This window comes from Mobula hypostoma, chromosome 3 (genome assembly GCF_963921235.1).
Source record: "Mobula hypostoma chromosome 3, sMobHyp1.1, whole genome shotgun sequence".
NCBI lineage: Eukaryota > Metazoa > Chordata > Chondrichthyes > Myliobatiformes > Myliobatidae > Mobula > Mobula hypostoma.
In genome coordinates, this window is record NC_086099.1 from 27397765 (window position 1) to 27419346 (window position 21582).

Genomic DNA, 21582 nt, shown 5'->3' on the forward strand with positions numbered 1-21582 from the left:
CACATGGGAGGACACAGCACAATTAACAGAGCACTGACTTGTATCATTATGATTACAAAATGATTTCAATTGTGGTTAAGAAGTATTCAGAGTTAAGATGGTTAGAAAATTGATTTTGAAGATTCTACCCAGACAACTACAATCACTAAAAGTATATGAATCAGTGGACTATGCAGTGTCTAAAAGGATTCTGAGAAGTGCACAAGAACTGAGGGACGTTGGAGTGTAATGACCTATGGTTCCTTTTGAGTCGGGTCTGGATTCATGGTCCAGTCCTGTAAATTCAGCACAAAAACCCAGGCTAATATTTCAATGTAGAAGCAAGTGAGCACTGCCTGCTTAAATGGTTTTACTTGAAATGAGGCACTCCCTGCCTGATGGACTGTCTGAAAATTCTGTGACTCCCAGTTCAGAGAAAATAAAGATTAGCTTTATTTGTCACATGAACATCGAAACATGCAGTGAAATGCATCACTTGCAGATTTCCACGTTTCCGGTGTCAAAACAGCATGCCTACAACTTCCTAGCCTACCCGTATGTCCTTGGAATGAGGGAGGAAAGTGAAGCACCTGGAGGAAACCCACGCAGTTACGGAAATTGAGCCCAGAACGTGACACGCTACGCTACCATACCACCCATACAATCTGGGATGCTTATTTTTAATATCCTGTCCTTTATTTATCCTGTAATCAACTTTTACTGAAACCAGAATGTTTGTGTTTGTGCAATCAAGCTGTGTGTAAAGTAGTTGTTGCATTTCCTACACCTGAAATAGTGACTGCAAAGGTTTACTGCAGTGGTGACTTCAAATGCTTAGGGGTGTACTGTAAGGGATCAAAAAGGCACATGATGAATCAGTAAATTAGCTATTGAACTTGACCAGTAGCAGAGTGAGCTTGAAGAGCCACGTGGCCTAATCCTTCATTTTTTTTTAATGAGAATATTGCAAGGGTAGGAAAGATTGATTTATAGGAAAAACTTGTTTAGGGCAAGGATTTTTTTTCTTAAGAACAAGCAAACCAGAGGGGAAGTTTAACTGATGTATAAGATTGAGAGACCTAAATAAAGTGGTTAATAATGATCCATTGTGGCAGCGGAGTAGCGTAATGGCAAGCACAGCACTACAGTCCAGGTGACCCAGGTTCAATTCCTGCCACTGCCTTTAAGGAGTTTGTGATTCTCCCCATGACTGCTTGGATTTCCTCCGGGTACTCTCATTTCCTCCCACGGTCCAAAGGCTTGCTGGTTAGTAGGTTCTTTGGTCATTGCAAAGTGTCCTGTGACTAGGCTAGGATTAAACTGGGAGATTGCTGGGCGGTGTGGCTCAAAGGGCGGGAAGGGCCTATTCCATGCTGTAGCTCAATAAATAAATATAAATAAACATAGGAAATTCTGCAGGTGCTGGAAGTCCAGAGTAACACACACAAAATGCTGGGGGGAGGAACTCAGCAGGTCAGGCAGCGTCTCTGGAACGGAATAAAGATTAGCGTTTGATGCATTGAAGAGGCCGGGTGTCGGGGTCTGGAGGTGAGCGTCGGGCTGCTCGCTGCTCTACGATGTTTTACTCCACCCTCCACAAGCCCTGGTGCTGAAGCTGAGGCTACGTCCTGCTACGGGCTTCGTGTCTGCGAGGCTCGTTAAGATTTGCCCCGCTCTGGGATGAGCTGAGGCTCCAGCTGCTCCAGGCTTCAAAGCTATGGACTCACTTTTTTTTCCTGAATGTTTTTGCTTGCTTTCATTGTTTGCATGATTTGTATCTTTTTTTTCTTTGTGTATTGGATGTAGGTCTTTTTTTATTGGTTTCTTTCAGGGTTCTTGTTTTGTGGCTGCCTGTAAGCAAATGAATGGAAGGTTATATAATTTATACATTGATAATGTACTTTTAACTTTAGGACCCACCTCTGTTAGCAGAGAAGTCAATGTTAGAGGCATAGATGTAGGAGTAGAACTGAAGGAAAATTCAGTTTCTTTTCCACTAACTATTTGGCGTCTAGTTTTTATTGTATTGAATGGGAAACAGAAAAACAAAGCATTTAGAAATCACGGGTGACAGGAAATGCTGTAATTGTGTGGCTTTTTATCAAGAGAATTGGGCTGCCAACAGAACCAAAGTACGCTGTAAATCTGAAATAATACTACAATGCTGGAAATACTTAATCAGTAATGATCTATGGAGTATGAAACAGTTGAGGTTTCGAGTCAGCAATTGTTTATCATCAGTCTTTTGGCTGTCGTAGATTGCTTTTCTCTTATGAATTTCTATGATTCCTCTATTCATATTGTAGAATAATGCTCCACAAGTTTACCTACGCTTGAGCAATCCTTTTGAGATCATGTATCATATAATTATGATTGTTCCGGAGTTTATCCAGATTGTTTTCTACATTCATGGGTTGATAATATTTTTTTTCTCCTCATCAGGAAATTAAAAAAAAGGAAAGTAATGATGACTTGAAGCCACACTTATTACCAGGTAAAAAATATATAATCCTTTTCTGGAGGGAAGAATTTAGAGTTGATTGTTATTCATTGATTTCCCCATTGGAAAATAGACAAGGACTTTGGGTGTGGCAGTGGATCCCACCCAGATAAATTGGCTGGAGTATAAATGGGACAAATGGGTGGGAAGACCGAATAATGTGAATTTACTTATGACGGATCCAAAGTTGAAAGGGTCACCAGCATTATCCAAGCATGTGAGCTCGCTGGTTTCCATAGCAGAACTGTATCAAAAAAGAAATTAATTCCTGTTTCCTTTCCAATATTTTCAGGCTTCCAGTGATAAACTGGGTGCTGATCAACTTATTTTGGAGTTATAGTGTAGAGTCTCTTACAGGAGGAATCCGGAAATTCATAGCATTCTATTAATTAAACACATAAATTAACTTTGGTTTCCTGCCATTATTTTAAAATCCATTAACAGTGCAATATTATAAAGGAGAGTAAACATTTCATATTTATTATGCCTCAACTGTATTATTGTGTCTGGCATTGAATTGACTTTAGTACTTACTTCCTCACATACATGAAGAGTAAAAATCTTTATGTTATGTCTCCATCTAAATGTAGAATGTGCAATTTATAGTAACTTGTAATAAATAGTATGTACAACAGGACAGTCAATGTAACATAAAAATACAATTGCATCAGCATGAATTAAGCAGACTGATGGCCTGGTGGAAGAAGCCTGTTGGTCCTGGCTTTTATGCTGCGGAACCGATTCCCGGATGGTAGCAGCTGGAACAGTTTGTGGTTGGGGTGACTCAGGTCCCCAATGATCCTTCAGGCCCTTTTTACACACCTGTCTCTGTAAATGTCTTGAATAGTGGGAAGTTCACATCTATAGATGTGCTGGGCTGTGCGGAGTTCTGCAACTGAGTGAAGTACAATTCCCATACTAGGCAGTGATGCAGACAGTCAGGATGCTCTCAATTGCACCCCTGTAGGAAGTTCTCAGGATTTGGGTGCCCATACCAAACTTCTTCAACTGTCTGAGGTGAAGGAGGCATTGTTGTGCCTTTTGAACCACACAGTCAGTATGTACAGGCAACCTGTGTATGCCAAGGAACTTAAAGCTGTTCACCCTCTCAACCCCAGATCCATTGATGTCTATAGGGGTTAGCCTGTCTCCATGCCTCCTGTAGTCCACAACCTGCTCCTTTGTTTTTGCAACTTTGAGGGAGAGGGTTTTTTTTTTTGACACCTCTGTGTCAGGGTGATTACTTCTTCTCTGTAGGCTGCCTCATTATTATTTGAGATTAGGCATCAGAATTTATCAAGGATTTCTGTACCTTGGAGAAAGTACAGTGGAGTTTTACTGGGATGAGGGATTTAGTAATATAGTGAGTCTAGGAATAAAGGGTTATCTATTTTAATTTTCTTTATCGAATATGTCAATACAATGTAAATAATTGACTTTCCAAGTTTTTAATGTTTTCCACTTTGCCTTTCACAGGGGAACTTGTAATTTGTGAAGCAAACACTGTTGTGAAATATAGTCGGGAAGATTCATTGCAACGGGGATTTTATGGAAAACTCATCTGTACGAATTTCAGGATTTCCTTTCTAAGTGCTGAACAGTTGTTGGACGATGTGGTAAGCTTTAGAAAAGCTACTCTGACTGCACCACCTAAATCCCAAAGCTGCACTATAATGAAGGAAAGACAGCAGGCGCTATAGCAACACCATGTTTTCTTTCAAGTAACACGCTGTCAGTATTTGGCAATCTATCAATTGTTCCTCTTCATTATTGGCCAACAATGACTTGCGGTACAAGTTGATAAGATCGTTAAGAAGCCATGTGGTGTGTTGCTCTTCATTAGTAGGGGATTGAGTTCAAGAGCCATGTCGTAATGTTGCAGCTCTATAAAACTCTGGTTAGCCAGCACTTGGAATATTGTGTTCAGCTCTGGTTGCCTCATTATAGGAAGGATGTGGAAGCTTTGGAGCTTCCTTAAGGTTAATATAGCTGGAGGGGGATGGTAGTGGGGATAAGCTCCCAGTATCTACTAAATCCTCCCAATGGACTGTGCCCCCTTCTCATGCCCATAGAAATGGATCCTCTGGGCTCAGTAGCTAAGCCACGTGTGAAATTTCTATGGACTTTATCAAAGGCTTTGAAAGTCCAGGTACACTACATCCACTGGCTGTCCCTTGTCCATTATCATAGTTACATCCTCAAAAAATTCCAGAAGATTAGTCAAGCACGATTTCCCCTTCGTAAATCCATGCTGACTTGGACCGATCCTGTTACTGCTATCCAGATGTGTCGTAATTTCATCTTTTATAATTGACTCCAGCATCTTCCCCACCACTGACACAGTCCATTATAGTCTCTAACAACCAAGTCCAGCTCCTGGCTTTCACATGTGGCTTAGCTATGGAGCCCAGAGGATCCATTTCTATAGAAATGAGAAGGAACAAAGGTGGGTTACTGGTGCCTTAAAACCAGTCATTTCAGGCAGATGGGGCTGATCACCCATGGTAGGCAGCTCATAAGACTAAGACATGGGAGCAGAATTAGGCCATTTAGCCCATCGAGTCTGCTCCACCATTCCAATATGGCTGATCCTGGATCCCACTCAGCCCCATACACCTGCCCTCTCACCATATCCTTTCATGCCCTGACTTATCAGGAAACTATCAAATTCCACCTTAAATATACCCACTGACTTGGCCTCCGCTGCAGACTGTGGCAGAGCTCCACAGATTCGCTACTCTGACTAAAAAAAAATTCTTCCTTGCCTCTGTTCTAAAGGGTTGCTCCTCAACTTTGAGGCTGTGCCCTCTTGTTCTGGATACCCGAACCAGAGGAACATAAGAACATTAGAAATAGGAGCAGGAGTAGGCCATCCAGCCCATTGAGCCTGCCCCACCATTCAATAAGATCATGGTTGATCTGTCCGTAAACTCAGCTCCATCTACCTGCCTTTTCCCTGTAACCCTTAATTCCCTTACTATGTAAAAACCTATCTAACTGTATCTTAAATATAGTTGGTGAAGAAGCCCCAACTGCTTCCCTGGGCAGAGGAGACATCCTCTCCACATCCACCTTGTCTTTCAACATTTGGTAGGTTTCACTGAGATCCTTGTGCGTTCTTCTAATTTCCAGAGAGTATAGGCTCAAAGCAGCCAAACGCTCCTCATTTGTTAACCCTTTCATTCCCAGAATCATCCTCGTGTGCCTCCTCTTGACTCTTGCCAATAACAGCGCATCCTTTTTGCGATATGGGGCCCATAGCTGGTGACAATACTTCAAGTGTGGCTGACTAGTGTCCTCTCATAAAGGCTCAGTATTATCTCCTGGCTTTTATATTCTATTCCCCTTGAAATAAATGCCAACATTGCATTTGCCTTCTTTACCACAGACTCGACCTGTAAATTAACCTTCTGGGAGTCTTGCACGAGGACTCCTAAGTCCCTCTGCACCTCTGATATTTGAACCTTCTCCCCATTTAGATAATAGAAGGAAACCTCTGATCTCAAACCTCCACTGTCTTCGATTCAGGAGTAAACCCCGGGGGTGGGGGGGTGGAATCTGGAGTTGGAGTCCTTGAATTCAACACTGACTGGCAACTCCTGCAATGTCACTGGTGCCATATTGTATTGGTCTCTGCTGTTCATTTTGATTCATCAGCTGAGGGTAGAGGGGGAGCCTGCTACATGGGCAACAGCTTGCTCTCCATATTGTTCTTGCATACTGGTTTGTGTATCACATAGAAAGATGGGGTGCAGCCTCCATGGTCAACCCCAACCAATGGAGGGCCTCAAAGAAGCTTTAGAGAGGGTACAGGGGAGATTTCCCAAGATGCTGCCAGGCTTGGAGAGCATGGCTTGAGATGAACAAGCTAGAGTGAAGGAAGATGAGGGGAGATTTGATTGAGATGTACAAGATAATAAGAGGCATAGATCGAGTGGATAGTCGGAGACCTTTTCCCAGGACAGAAATGACTAATTTGAAGGGACATATTTTTAAGATGATTGGAGGAAAATACAGGGTAGACGTCAGAAATAGGATTTTTTTTTTGTTACCCAAGTAGTGGGGGTGTGGAAAACTCCACCAGGAGTGCAGGGAGAGGGGGATACATTAGGGATATTGAAGATGCTCTTGTATAGAGAGTATACGGGAGGAAAGGCTTAGGTTGGTCTTAGAGTAGGTTAAAAAGTCGCAACAACATTGTGGGCTAAAGGGACTACTGTGTTCCATTCTATGTTCTAAGAAAAAGTGCTGTAATTCAAGAAGGTGACACCGCAACCTATTTGAGGATATTTGGCTAATTAATGAGAGCATTTCCTACAATGTAAATATCTTCACAAAGTATTTACATTTTTTTTTTGGTTTTGTAGATGCCAGACAATATTTAGATCTTGAAGGACTTGAGAATTCTATTCAAGTCACACTGAGGCTTGAATACATCATGAGCACTGCTTGCTCCAGTTTGGTTTAGGAAGCTGGAATGCATCCACTTCACTTTCTCAGGGATAGGCCTGGGGCCAAAATTAAGTTGTCAGCTGGCATGGGGCGCTGGCTGGAACATTGATATGCAACAGCAATCTTAAAGAACAGAAGCAGGTGGGGGCTTAAATAACGCAAGCGGTTTGCCGCTAGTGGCAGTGACTTGGAGATGGGAGAAGCTTCCAGAAGGAATGAATCTTGACCGAGACAAAAGCGGTGCTGCTGTAACATTGATTACTTTAGAGGGTGTGATGCTGTGTAAATGTTTCTTTTGCATTTTGATTAGGAGAAAGCTGTTTAAATTGGTTCAGTATTCATGCGTATAAGCATATGACAGTCGGATATGGGCTTTGCTGCTCACAAGTATGAAAAGTTTTGGGCAACACGGTAGCAGCCAGCAACCGGGGTCCAATTCTGCTGACTAAGGAATTTGTACATTATACCCATGACCATATGGGTTTCCTCTGGGTGCTCTGGTTTCCTCCACATTCCAAAAATATACAGTTGGAGTCCCTAAATTGTGGGCGTGCTATGTTGGTTCCAAAAGCATGGAGACACCTGTGAGCTGCCAGCACAATCCTCACTAATTTGTTTTGTCTCAGACGATGCATTTCACTGTATGTTTCAATATTTTGATGTACATGTGACAAATAAAGCTAATCTTTAAATTTTATCTTTTGAAAAGTTATCTGGGATGGTAATGGGAATGGTATCATTTGAGTTAAATAGAGAATGGTACAGAGGTTAATTTTGAACTAGTGAAATTTCTAAAATTTTTCATGAGCATTTGGGAAATGTGTGGAATTGACAAATGCAGTTCATAGTTTTTCTGGGTAAGTAAAAATAGAATAAGGTGAATTATCCCTGACTCATCTAAAAATTGTGTTCATTTGGATAATGCGCTGTTGCATCTGTAGTCAGATCTGTACCCATCTGATCAAGCTGGCCAGTGGAGATGTTGTTGAAATGAAAAGTACACTGGAAAATGAAGTTAAAGCTACTTTTTATTCCCAATTATGTACAAAATTGTGTAAGGTTAGGGAGGCGCAAAGAATGTACAAATTGCACTTTTGCGGTTCGGTGAAACGTAGTGGTATAAACGTTGTGGCTCAGTATCATTTCATTATTTGTCTTTTGCTTTGTCTTTAATCTCCAAACTAATGATCTACTGCAAGAGAGTAGAGTATAGAACTTGCACAGTTTTGTTACAACTGTACAGTTTGGTATGTTGATCTCCTTACTTCAATAAAGGTATATTGGCTTTAGGGAACATCCATCGGGCTAATTCCTAGGATGGAGGAGGGTGTACATTTTGTGCCTGATCTCATATGACATTAGCAAATGAGAGCCACTGTAGGGTAGTGATTAGCGTGATGGTAGAACAACTGGGGCGTTGGAGTTCAGAGTTCAATTCCGACACCATATAACCATATAACAATTACAGCACGGAAACAGGCCATCTCGGCCCTTCTAGTCCATGCCGAACGCATTACTCTCACCTAGTCCCACCGACCTGCACTCAGCCCATAACCCTCCATTCCTTTCCTGTCCATATAGCTATCCAATTTTACTTTAAATGACAATATCGAACCTGCCTCTACCACTTCTACTGGAAGCTCATTCCACACAGCTACCACTCTCTGAGTAAACAAGTTCCTCCTCGTGTTACCCCTAAACTTTTGTCCCCTAACTGTCAACTCATGTCCTGTTGTTTGAATCTCCCCCATTCTCAATGGAAAAAGCCTATCCACGTCGACTCTATCTATCCCCCTCATAATTTTAAATACCTCTATCAAGTTCCTCCTCAACCTTCTACGCTCCAACGAATAAAGACCCAACTTGTTCAACCTTTCTCTGTAACTTAGGTGCTGAACCCCAGGTAACATTCTAGTAACTGCAAGGAATTTGTACTTTCTCTCTATGACTACATCGGTTTCCGCCAGGTGCTCCCATTTCCTCCCACAGTTCAAAGACATACTATTTAGTAGGTCAACTAGTCATTGTAAATTGATTAGGTTACTGTTAAATAGGTCGATTGCTGGGTGACACAGCTCACTGGGCTGGAAGGGCCTGTTCTGTGCTGTTTCTCTAAATAAAATATCATAAAATAAACAAGAGGTCATCTTATTACAACATAAAATTTTTGAGGGAACTGGACAGAATAGATGCAGGGAGGATATTTGCCCTGACAAAAGATCAAACTCATTCACCATACATGTATCAGGAACTTGCTGTGGTGTGTTGGTCAGGGTGTGACATAGGACAAAAAAAAAACAACATTCAACAAACAAATGATATATAAAAAAAGTTAAAAGTTTAAAATACAGATGTGGAATAAAATGTGCACATATACAAAAATATCAGCATGTATTTACCATGTTTAAAAAGTAGTTGAAAGTGTTTACAGTGAGTGCAGTGACGGGGTAATATAGGGGGTTGGGGAGGGCTTATCCAGAATTAGGGGTTTGTGGTTTTGGAAAGTGGGTCAGCCATTTGAAATGGAGATGAAGAATTTCCTCTGAGTCAGAATCTTTGCTGGCCACTCCAGAGTTGTGGAGTTTGAGTCACTGGTCACTTCAGGACAGTGACAAATAGACTACTGGAATAAAGGCTTGTCGGGAACAAGCAGGAAAGTATAGCTGAGACCTGGATGAAATTGTAACTTTTTTTTGAATAGCAGAGCAGACATGAGTGATCTGCTACTGTTGAGTATATTATTATCTTCGTTACCTAGAAGCAATGCCATAAGTACACTATGTATGTTATGCAACTAGAAAACTTGTAGAAATTATCTAGGATAGTTATCTAAGATTGTGGCTGTGATTGAGTATGATCTTACCATTGGCCTGGTTACCCTCCTTGTTATAACTATGTAAAATTTTCTTTCCTGTAATTTACATCTTAGGAACAAGCCTACAGGAATAAGCTGATGGGTGAAAATGACATATCCTTACTTTGTGTGGACCAGATCTTTGGAGGTAATGTAAGGAATAAATTCTATGCAGCATATTTTTTTGTTTGTGGGGAGGGGGTGTCTGGAATTGTTTACGTAGTGACTGCTTTTATGTGTGGTGAACAAAGGGCTTAGACCATGAAGCATTTGCTGTGATTCAGTTACATTATCGCTGGCTTTTCTCAGCTTCATCTGCCTTGGTTCAGTACTTCTTAATATTTATACTTTTGGTGCTCTCTGGCTGCTGTCATTCCCTGCTGAGGACTATGCAGTTACATTATAGGGACTGTATTAGTCATAGTCATACTTTATTGATCCCGAGGGAAATTGAGTTTCGTTACAGTTGCACCAACCAAGAATAGAGTATAAATATAGCAATATAAAACCATAAATAATTAAATAATAATATGTAAGTTATGCCAGATGGAAATAAGTCCAGGACCAGCCCATCGGCTCAGGGAGTCTGACCCTCCAAGGGAGGAGTTGTAAAGTTTGATGGCCATAGGCAGGAATTACTTCCTATGACACTCTGTGTTGCATCTCAGTGGACTGAGTCTCTGGCTGAATGTACTCCTGTGCCCAACCGGTACATTATGTAGTGGATGGGAGACATTGTCCAAGATGGCATGCAACTTGGTATTGTGGGATAACTTCAAGGAGCATATCTTAAGGGAATGTACGGGAATATTTTGAGTGCAAAGAATGCAAGAAATGACCTTGTTCTATTAAATTTGTTTACACACCACCCAAGAAATGCATTTTGCTTAAAAATAGAGGATCCATGGGTTGTGTTTACATGGGTGTATAACAAAATAGGGTCAGATATTGTATATAATTCTGCCTTGTTTCTCAGAATTGTCTTGAACTTTGGAATTGTTGAAGTAAGTTTGAAATGTTTTGGTCACTTGTGAGCTAAATTTTGCTCTTCACAAAGGACTACAGAATTGTGTGTCTGTATCTATGGGAAGGGGGAATTAAACTTGCAATTAAAAGAAGCAAACAACAGGAATTCTGCAGATGCTGGAAATTCAAGCAACATACATCAAAGTTGCTGGTGAACGCAGCAGGCCAAGCAGCATCTATAGGAAGAGGCGCAGTCGACGTTTCAGGCCGAGACCCTTCGTCATGTCCTGACGAAGGGTCTCAGCCTGAAACGTCGACTGCGCCTCTTCCTATAGATGCTGCTTGGCCTGCTGCGTTCACCAGCAACTTTGATGTATGTTGCTTCAATTAAAAGAAGCCTTCATTTAGGTACTCTACATGAGTGTTTGCACCTTCTGATGTTTACATAAAAGTGATAACAAATATCTGGTTTATTAAACATGCAGGGAATACTCGGCAGATCAGGCAATGAGTGTGGAAAGAAAACAAGCCTTTTCTTTTCAACCTAAGCCTTTCCTCCCATATACCACTCTATATCACTATTATCTATGTTCCCATATAAGAGTATCTTCAATATCCCTAATGTATCTCACACTCCCAGCACCCCTGGTGGAGTTTTCTTTCAAAACAAGGGAAAGTCAGAAACTTGTAAACACAAGCAAATCTGCAGATGCTGGAAATCCAAGGCAACACACACAAAATGCTGGTGGAACTCAGCAGGTCAGGCAGCATTCGTAGAAATGAGTAAATGGTTACACCCTTCTTCAGAACTGGAAATGAATAGGGAAGACAGCAGAATAAAAAGGTGTGGGGAGGGAAGGAGGATAGCAAGAAGCTGATAGGTGAAGCCAGGTGAGTTGGAAGGATGAAAAACTGAGGAGGAAGGAATCTGGCATGAGAGGAAAGTGGACCATAGGAAGAGCCACACCTTGTATTCTGTCTGGGTAGCCTCCAACCTGATGGCATGAATATTGTTTTCTCCTTCTGGTAATTTTTTTTTTCCCCCCATTTTCCCCCCTCCCCCTCTGCTATTCCCCGCTGTGGACTCTTGCCTCTTATCTGCTTATCACCTCCCCTTTCTTCTCTGGTCCACAGCCAAGCAAACCACACAAAATGCTGGAGGAACTCAGCAGGTCAGGCAGCATCCACGGAAATGAATAACAGTTGCTGTTTCCAGCTGAGGCCCTTCAGCACTGGAAAGAAAGGAGGAAGACACCAGAATTAAACGGTGGAGGGGAGGGGAAGGAGAATAGCTAGAAGGTGATAAGTGAGGCCAGGTGGGTGGGAAAGATAAAGGGCTGGAGAAGAAAGAAATCTGATTGAGGAGAGTGGACCATTGGAGAAAGGGAAGGAGAAGGGGACCCAGGGGGAAGGGATAGGCAGGTGAGAAGAGGTAAGAGACCACAGTGGAGAATAAATGAAGAGGGGGGCAGTGGAGGGATTTTTTTTTACCAGAAGGAGAAATCTACATTCATGCCAGCAGGTTGGAGACTATCCAGACCGAATACAAGGTGTTGCTTCTCCATCCTTAGAGTGGCCATGTGATACAGGAGGAGGCCATGGATTGACGTGTTGAAACGGGAATCAGAATTAAAATGTTTGGCCACTGGGAAATTTCATTTTAGGCAATGGTGTGGAGGTGCTTAGCAAAGCAGTCCCCAATTTATGACAGGTCTCACCAATGTAGAGGAGGAAGTCAGGAAACTGTAGCGAGGAGACGAGTTGGAAGGAACAGTTGGAATACCTATGGTATGAAGGCCAAGACAGAATGGCTCAAGATGGTGATGTTGGCTGCCTTCACTGAATTGTCTGTTTACGCTGAAACATTACAGACCTGAAGCATTGCTTCTCTGTCTGCAGATGCAGTCTGACATGCTGAGTCGGAGTGTTTGTAGCATTCTGCAGACACTTCAAATATGAAATAAAATTATTGATTTTTCTTTTTGGAATTGCTGTCTCTCATTGTGGTCAAGTAGATTTTATTTTACTGTACGCTTTTGCTTACTAGCATGGAGAAACTGTTGGGCATTTCACATTGCGTACTTGTCAGTTAGTAGTTTTCAGGTGAACGACAGTGCTGTAAGGAGCTGGGAAAGCTCAGATTGACAAACCATGATGCTCTTAATTTGAACTTTTGTTAGAATAGAGTTTTAGTTGTTGGGCAAGTGTGTAATGTTACCAAACCTCTTTGTGCATTTTTAAAAGGAAATAATCACATGTTTCTCAACCCTTGGATTTGCTGGAGTGAAATTGATGGTCAAATATTTTGTTGATTAATGCTAAGTTTACAGAGTGGAAATTTGTCATTTGTCATTCATTTCAAATGTTGTTGTCTGTGGCAAATCTACATCAAAGGTCCTACTCCGTAAATCTGAACGCGTACACCTTGGCTGACTTTTCAATGCAGCACTGAAGCAATGTTGTGATGTTGGAGTTAAGCATACAAAATGTTGGGTGAACTCAGCTGATTAGGCAGCTCATGTTAGCAGTTGACATTTTGTGCTGCAACCCTTCATCAGGACTGGAAGGGAAGGGGGGAAGAAGCCAGGAAAAGGTAGGAGATGGGAAGGAGTTCAAGCTGACCAGTGAAACTATGTGAGGGGAAGATAGGTGGGTGAAATGAGAAGATGGGAGATATTAGTTGGAAGGGGTAAAGGGCTGAAGAAAGATTCTGTTAGGACAGTACATTGGACCATAGGAGAAAAGAGGAGGCGGGACACCAGAGGGAGGTGATGGGCAGATGACAAGGAGAAGTATGGGCAATGGATAAAGCGAGAGGTGGGTGCGGGGGTGGTATTACCAGAAATTAGAGAAATTAATGTCATACCATCAGTTTGGAGGCTATCCAGACAGAATGAGGTGTTGCTTCACCAACCTGAGAGTGGCCTCATCGTGACCATAGGGTTGTTGTTCAACCTTGACATTAGATGGAAGACTTGTCTACCCTCTCAGGTGGACTGATGCTATTTAAATGAACAGGAAATGTCATCTTTGAGGTATTGGCCCTTTTTTTTAAATCCCATATTGCATATTACTAAAAGTAAATTAAACAACAACTTGCTGAGCACAGATTTGGCTACCTATATCAGGATCAACTTCAAAAGTACTATTTTGATTAAAAAGCTCTTTGAAAAGAAGCTGTAAAAGGTGCTACTAAGTCTTACAGGATGAAGCATAACTTTAATGTATGTTTTTTTTTTAAGTTTATGATGACAAAAAGAAGCCTCTACTACCTGGTGCTATAAAGAACAGAATTCCTGAGAAGCTACTTCTCTATTGTAAAGATTTTCGGGTCTTCCAGTTTGGCTTAAGATATTCCAAGGAAGAAGATGCACGAAGGGTAAATAAGAATCAAATTTCCTGCTTCAAATGTAAATAAGCAAGGATTCCTTGTATTTTTTTTATTTTGCTCTTATCTGTTTTTTAAATGCTTCCGTAGTAAACTTCCTTGTAGGCGTGTTTGAAACTATTCCTTGCTGTGGGAAAACTATCATGTGCATGTGGTGACTACCTAGTGATACTGGATAGGATGGCTACACCTAACCAGTTTTATTGCTGTAAAGTTCACAAAATGTAGTATGCTTGTTTATAATTAAAACAATTTTATTTTTAAAAACAAAATGAGGGGAAAATATGACCATGTGATTGTATCCAAAAGAATCAGTTTGCCAAGCTTCAAACTCAGGCCTCCGAGCCTCCCTCTGCAAACGGATCATCAACTTCCTTGGCAGACCACTGTCAGTGCAGATTGGCAATAACATCTCCTGACTATCAGCACAGGTGCACTTCAAGGACGTGTGCTTTGCCCACTGCTCTACTGTCTATGCTCATGACTGTTTGTCTAACAGAGCTCAAACTCCATCCAAGTTTTCTGATGTCACCAGTATTGGTGGTATAATCTTAGCTGGCGATGAGAAGGCTTACAGGAGTGAGAGATTAACAGGTTTAATGGTGTCACAAAAATTACCTCATACTCAGCATCAGAAGACCAAGGTTCTGATTGTGGACTTGAGGAGGGGAAACATAGGAGCACACACATTAGTTTTCATTGAGGAGTTAGTGGTGAAAAGGATGAGAAGATTCAAGTTCTTGGGCTTCAACATTAAAGAAGATAAATCCTGGGCCTGATGTGTTGATACTATTACAAAAAGAGCATGCCAGTGACTCTACATTGCTAGGAGCTTGACACGATTCAATATGTCACCAAAGATTCTTACAAATTTCTATATATGTATGGTGGAGAGCATTCTGACTGAACATAGAAGCCTACAGCACAATACAGGCCCTTTGAGCCATGCTGTTGTGCCGACGTTAAACCTTCTACAAGGTCTGTCTAACCCTTCCATTCCACATCGTCTCCATTTTTTTTTCCTTTCATCCATATGCTGATTGAGTCATAGCCTGGTATGGAGTCTCCAATGCACAGGATAACAAGAAGTTCTATAGCCTGGAAGATCGTAGATTCCGCCAGCACCATCTCTCCATCTTCAAGAGGCAATACATCATCGAGGGCCTCTCCCTTCCAGGACAAGCCCTCATCTGGTTATGACCATCAGGGAGGAGGTGAAGGAACCTAAAGATCAACACTCAGTGGTTTAGGAGCAGCTTCTTTTCCTCTGCCATCAGATTGTTGAACATGACATCATTATCCTTTTGCACTATTTTTGTAATTTACTGCTTTTTCTTAATGTCTTTGCACTGTACTGCCGCAAAGCAAGAAATATCACATCATCTATCAGTAGTAATAAAATATGATACTGATTCAAATGGTCTTGATGTATTGAAGCCCTAACTTCTAACAGTGTCGCAAGACGATCATCAGCACATAATTCACAGGTAAATAGGGTTAGTAAATGACCACCGATGAGTGCATGCATATTAAGATTTTCTCAGTGAGGGTGAGAGGAAGATCTACACGTCATTTCCTGGATTTGCCTATTTTAGTGCTTTCCTCTATTACCAGCTGAAGTGGAACTCTGCTTCCTGTGTCAGTCTGCATTAAGGCTTACTCTAGCCTCCACTGCTTCATTGGACAGAGGTCCACAGATTCACCACTCTCTGGGAAAAGCAGTTCCTCCTCATCTCCGTCCTGAATCTACTACCCCAAATCTTGAGGCTATGTCCCTTAGTTCTAGTCTCACCTACCAGTGGAAACAACTTTACTGCTTCTATCTTATCTATACTTTCCATAATTTTGTTTCTCTAAGATCTCCTGTCATTCTTCTGAATTCCAGGAAGTACAGACCCAGGTGACTCGATCACTCCTCATGGTCTAATCCCTTCATCTCAGATGAACCTCCTCTGCACTGCTTCCAAAGCCAGTATATCCTTAAGTAAGGAGACCAGAACTACACACAGTACTGCAAGTGCGATCTCACCAGCACCCTGTACAATTGCAACATAACCTCCCTGCTCATAAATTCAATCCCTCTAGCATTTGCCTCCTTGATGGCCTGCTGCACCTGCAAACCAACTTTTTGTGATTCATGCACAAGCACTTCCAAGCCCCTCTGCCCAGCAGCATGCTGCAATCTTGACCATTTAAATAATAATCTGCTCTTCCATTTTTCCTTCCAAAGCGGATGACCTCGCATTTACCAACATTGTACTCCATCTGCCAGACCCTTTCCCACTCACTTAACCTGTCTACAGGTATGCGCCGCCTAACATCCGTTTGGACAATGTCGGATCGCATTACGTACGTAGTCCTGATCGGAGAACGTAACCAATCTCGAGTATCGCACGTCTCTTGAGTGTAGTAGCATTATCTCTCTGTTTAATTATCTTTCGAAAATATTACCGTAAGGTGCATCATGGCTTCTAAATGCAGCAAAACCACTCCTAGTGATAACAGCAGCAAGAGGCAAAGTATATAATGTGGTGTTCGCACAATGTCCAAATCACATAACATCTGATTTCACAGAACGTATCATGGACGTTAAGCAACGCATATATCTCTCTGCAGACTCTCCACATCTTCTGCACAATTTGCTTTTCCACTCAATTTAGTACATCAGCAAACTTAGATACACTATACTCAGTCCCCTCTTCAGATCATTAATATATATCGTGAACAATTGTTGGCCCAGCACTGACCCCTGTGACACACTGCTCACCTTTGGTTGCCAACCAGAGTAACACCCATGTTCCCAACTCTCTGCTTTCTATTAGTTAACCAATCTTCTATCCATGCTGGTACATCACCCCCAACTCTATGCATCCTTATGGATAAGTCTTTTTGCGGCACCTTATCAAACACCTTCTGGAAATCCAAGTGAATAACGTCCATCTGTTCCCTTCCATCCACAGCACTCATTATATCCTCAAAGAACTCCAGTAAGTTTGTCAAACAGGACCTGCCTTTGCTGAATCCATGCTGCATCTGCCTGATAGATCCATTTCTTTCCAGATGCCTTGCTATTTATTCTTTAATGATAGCTTCAAGCATTTTCCCAACTACAGGTGTTAAACTACCTGGCCTATAGTTACCTGCCTTTTGCCAAATCCTTTTTTTTTTTTAAAAAACAGTGTCTTGACATTCGCCGTCTTCCAATCTGCCAGGACCTGCCCAAGTTCAGGGCATTTTGGTAAATTATTACCAAAGCCTCTACTGTAACTTCTACCATTTCTTTCAGTACCCTGGGATGCATTCCATCAGAACCAGGGGACTTGTCTATATTCAGGCCCACAAGTTTGCTCAGCACTACCTTTTTAGTAATAGCTTATTGTATAAAGAGCCTCCTCTTCTGTCGCATCTATAACATCTCTCTTTGGCATGTTAGTTATGTTCTCCACTGTGAAAACAGACACAAAATAGTCATTCAAAGCCTCTGCCGTTTCCTTATTACCCACTATCAATTCCCCCTTTTTGTCATCCAAGGAACCTACGTTCATTGTAGCCACCCTTTTCCGCTTTATATAATTATAGAAACTTTTACCGTCCATTTTTATATTTTGTGCTAGTTTATTTTCATAATCTATCTTCCCTTTCTTTTAAGCATTTAACTCTGTAATCTTCTTGACCCTCTGCCAATTTGCACATGGCTCGGGTAGTAATCCAGAGAATACAAACTTTTTTTGGTTCTGCTTTTTAATTTGGTCCCTAACTGCTCAAATTCCCTCAGCAGAACTGCTTTCTATCTATGTTGTTGGTACCCACATGGACCACGACAACTGGATCTTTCCCCTCCCACTGCAAATTCCTCTGCAGATCATATAAGGTGTCCCAAACACAGACACCAGATGGGCAACATGGCCTTCAGGACACTCTATCCTCGTGACAGAGAACTCTGTCTATCCTCCTGACTATACTGTCCGCAATTACCACTACATTTCTCTTCTCTTCTCTCTCCCCTTGTGAATGGCTCCCTGAACTACAGTGCCACAGTTAGGTTGCTCATCCTTCCTACAGCCCCCACTCTCATCCACGCAGGGAACAAGAATTTCAGACCTGCTGGATAGGCTCGAGGGCTGAGGCTCCTCCAGCACTGTCTCTTTGATCCCACTACACACCTCACTCGCAGTCACATCCTCTTGTCCCTGAACGGAGACCGAATTTGAGGCAGATAATCTAATGGGTGTGATTGCCCCCTGAAACAAAGAATCCAGGTAACTCTTCCCCCTCCCTGATGTGCCGCAGTGTTTGAAGCTCAGATTCCAGGTCATCAACTTTGAGCCTGAGTTCTTCGAGCAGCCAACACTTGCTGCAGGAACCACAGTGGGGTCCACCAGCTCCCACATCATGCAGCTACAGCACATCACCTGATCCTGCATCACCCCTACTTTATATAATTAGCTGTAATTTAGTGACTTTTTATTCAACCACTGTAAAATCCTTACCTGATCCTCGCTGAAGCCTCTTGAGCCAAAGCCTCAAGTTCCCACTCCTGCACTGGTCCCCTCACACAATGGCCGCTCTGCTTTGACCCTGCTTTGCTTTTGTTTGCTCCTGCTAATGAATCGCAAATCGATTGGTCTGCCACTAATGTGATGAGCCCCGCGAAATGCTCCTTTTTTAAATTCTCCTCGACCTGTGCGAAGCGCTCTCTTTGTGACCCGTACCCAGACCATAGCCCTCCATACCCCTCCCATCCCTATATTTATCCAAACTTCTCTTAAATGTTGAAATCAAACCTAAATCCACCACTTCCACTGGCAGCTCAATCCACCCTCACCACCCACTGAAGAAATTTCCCTTCACATTCCCCTTAAATGCTTCATTTTTCACCCTTAGCCTATGACCTCCAGTTGTAGTCTCATTCAACCTCAGTGAAAAACCTTGCTTGCATTTACCCTGTCTAGATCCCTCAAAATTTTGTATATGTCTATCAAATCTCCGCTTATTCTCCTGAGCTTCATATGCTGCAGATCTCATTTTTGCAGCCTCACTGTCTCAACCATAAACTCCAGGATATATAACCCAAACCTCTCCACTCATCTCTAAGACACTCCGTTTGAAACCAAATCTTCAGTGACTTGACCTACTTTTCCTTGATGTGGCTTGGTCCTAAATTATTTCTGACAGTGCTTCTGTGAAATGCCTTGATGCATCTGTATAAAAGATACTAGTATAAATAACTTGTCGTTATTGCAGCCACTCTCTCTGTTCCTGTGGTTTCTATATTCTCCTTCCTGCATTTCAACTCTGCTCATCTAGAAATGAGCTCTGCAGTATTTTTTTCCCCTTCATTAAAGCATTATTACTTTTAATGACGTAGAAGTGAATCCACATAGTACTGTGCAAGTTTTAGGCCTGTGTGAAGAAATTATGTAAAGTGAAGCGACACATAAATACTGGAGGAACTCAGCAGGCCAGGCAGCATCTATGGAAAAGAGTAAACAGTCGACGTTTCAGGCCAGTCGACCCCAATCGACCCCGAATTCCCCTACCCCGCCCTCCCATGCACAAGCAGCATCAACCTGCCCCCTTTTATTTTTATATTTGATTTGATACTTGGTTCTGAAATACTTGGTTTTTTTAAAAAGCTAAATCAAATCGATATTTGGTGTGACCATCCTTTGCCTTTAAAACTGCATCAGTTCTCTTGGGTACATAGTTTTATAAGAAAATTGGTTTGTTGGTTGTTTCAAGCATCTTGGAGACCTTTCCACAATCCTTTTGCAGACTTTGACTGTCTTGCTTGCTTCTGTCTCTCCAGGTAATCCAGACGGCTTTGATGTTAAGATCAGAGCTCTGTGAAAGCCATGCCATCTGTTGCAGAGCTCCCTGTTCTTGCTGAAGGTAGTTCTTTATGACCTTGGCCATGTGTTTGGGGTCATTGTCCATGCTGCAGATTGAAGTTGGGACCAATCGGACATCTCCTTGGTGGTACTGTGTGAAGGAATAGAATCTGTTTGGTGTTCTCTGCATTGAGGATTCTATTAATTCTGACCAGATCACCAACTCCATTTGCAGAAAAGCAGCCCCAGACCTGCAGGGAATCTCCGCTGTGCTTCACTGTTGGCTGCAAACACGCATCCATGTGGCACTACCCAGCTCTTCTGCAGACAAGCTGCCTTCTGTTTCAAGTTTCAACTCGCAAGTCTACAGCACTTGCTGCCATTGTTCCGCACCCCAGTCCTTGCGTTTTTTTTTGGTGTGTAGGTGAACCTTGGGACTTTGTTTCCACTTCAAAGGATTGACTTTTTGGTAGAAACTCTTCCACGAAGACTACTTTTGACAAGATTTCTCCAGACTATGGAGGGATGTATTTGGGTTCCAGTAGTTTCTGTGAGTTCAGAGCTGATAGACTTCTGATTGTGAAGGGACCTCATTTTGATGTTTCTCTTGTCTGCCGCACTCAGTTTCCATGGCCAGCCACTGTATTTCTGTTCCTGAACCTTGCCCATTTCTTTGTGCTGCTTCAGAAGAGCTTAGACAACATATCTTGAAACTCCAATCACCCACAAAATTTCTTCTTGGGTGAGACCTTGCTGATATAGGATGAGCACCTTGTATCTTATTGCTATACTCACTCTTGCTATGGTGTAAGAATTGATGATTTGAAGGTTAAACTGTCACATCTGTCACACCCTCACCTTTTAGTTTGGTTGTCCTTCAACCAGTTTGATCCCTTTTACACCCATTTCTGTTTCAGTTAATCAGTTTAGTTCATTCAACTCATTATATGATTGATCATTAGCACCTGTTTGTTATTTTTGTTTAATCATGCACTTGTTTATATACTTACAAAGTGATCATTTTTTTATTTGAAAAATGGTCTGTTGCTTAATATGTTGCTTTCTTTAATAAAATACAAAAAATTCTCTAACATTTAATTTTTTTTGGAAAGTTAATGTTTGGAAATCTAAAATTTTGTTCATTTCTACTGACACTAATGCAAAAGACAAAAAATAAACATCTAAAACGAAAATTATATTTAAAAACTCTAGGGTATCTAAGACTTTTGCACAGTACGGCAAGTCGATAGCATCTTTACCTCGTTTAGATTTCCGAATTCCTCCTCACAGAACATGTGCAAGTCACATTTGATGTGATGTCTGATAGTTTTTGAGTAGTGCATGCTGCAGAGGAAAGAATATTAAGGAACAAGGTGAATGCCTGCACTGTTCCATAGAGAAATGGGCAAATAGGTGCATGTATCATTTGTGCCAAGGAAGGTTAAAGGTGATATCCTCCAGAGATGGTGAATTATTAGATGATGAGTTATTGAGCGATTCTCTGGACCAATCTGGAAGAACTTAGATTTTGCTGTTTGTCAGGGAATTGGGGCCAAAGGGGGTTGTGGGGAATTATTTGTAAACAGCAAAGTCTTTTTTCTTTTTTGAAGAT

At 41.8% G+C, this 21582-nt stretch overlaps 1 protein-coding gene across 2 annotated transcripts in view; it reads left to right on the top strand.

The window, feature by feature from the left end:
• The window catches only part of mtmr12 (myotubularin related protein 12), a 99150-nt gene that overhangs the window by 36678 nt on the left and 40890 nt on the right, over nucleotides 1-21582 (top strand). For both annotated transcript variants that reach the window (XM_063042798.1, XM_063042800.1), the window contains exons 2-5: nucleotides 2422-2473; nucleotides 3956-4095; nucleotides 9861-9933; nucleotides 13994-14130. In XM_063042798.1, the coding sequence (XP_062898868.1) occupies nucleotides 2422-2473; nucleotides 3956-4095; nucleotides 9861-9933; nucleotides 13994-14130 (402 nt within the window). The remainder of the gene's footprint in view (nucleotides 1-2421; nucleotides 2474-3955; nucleotides 4096-9860; nucleotides 9934-13993; nucleotides 14131-21582) is intronic.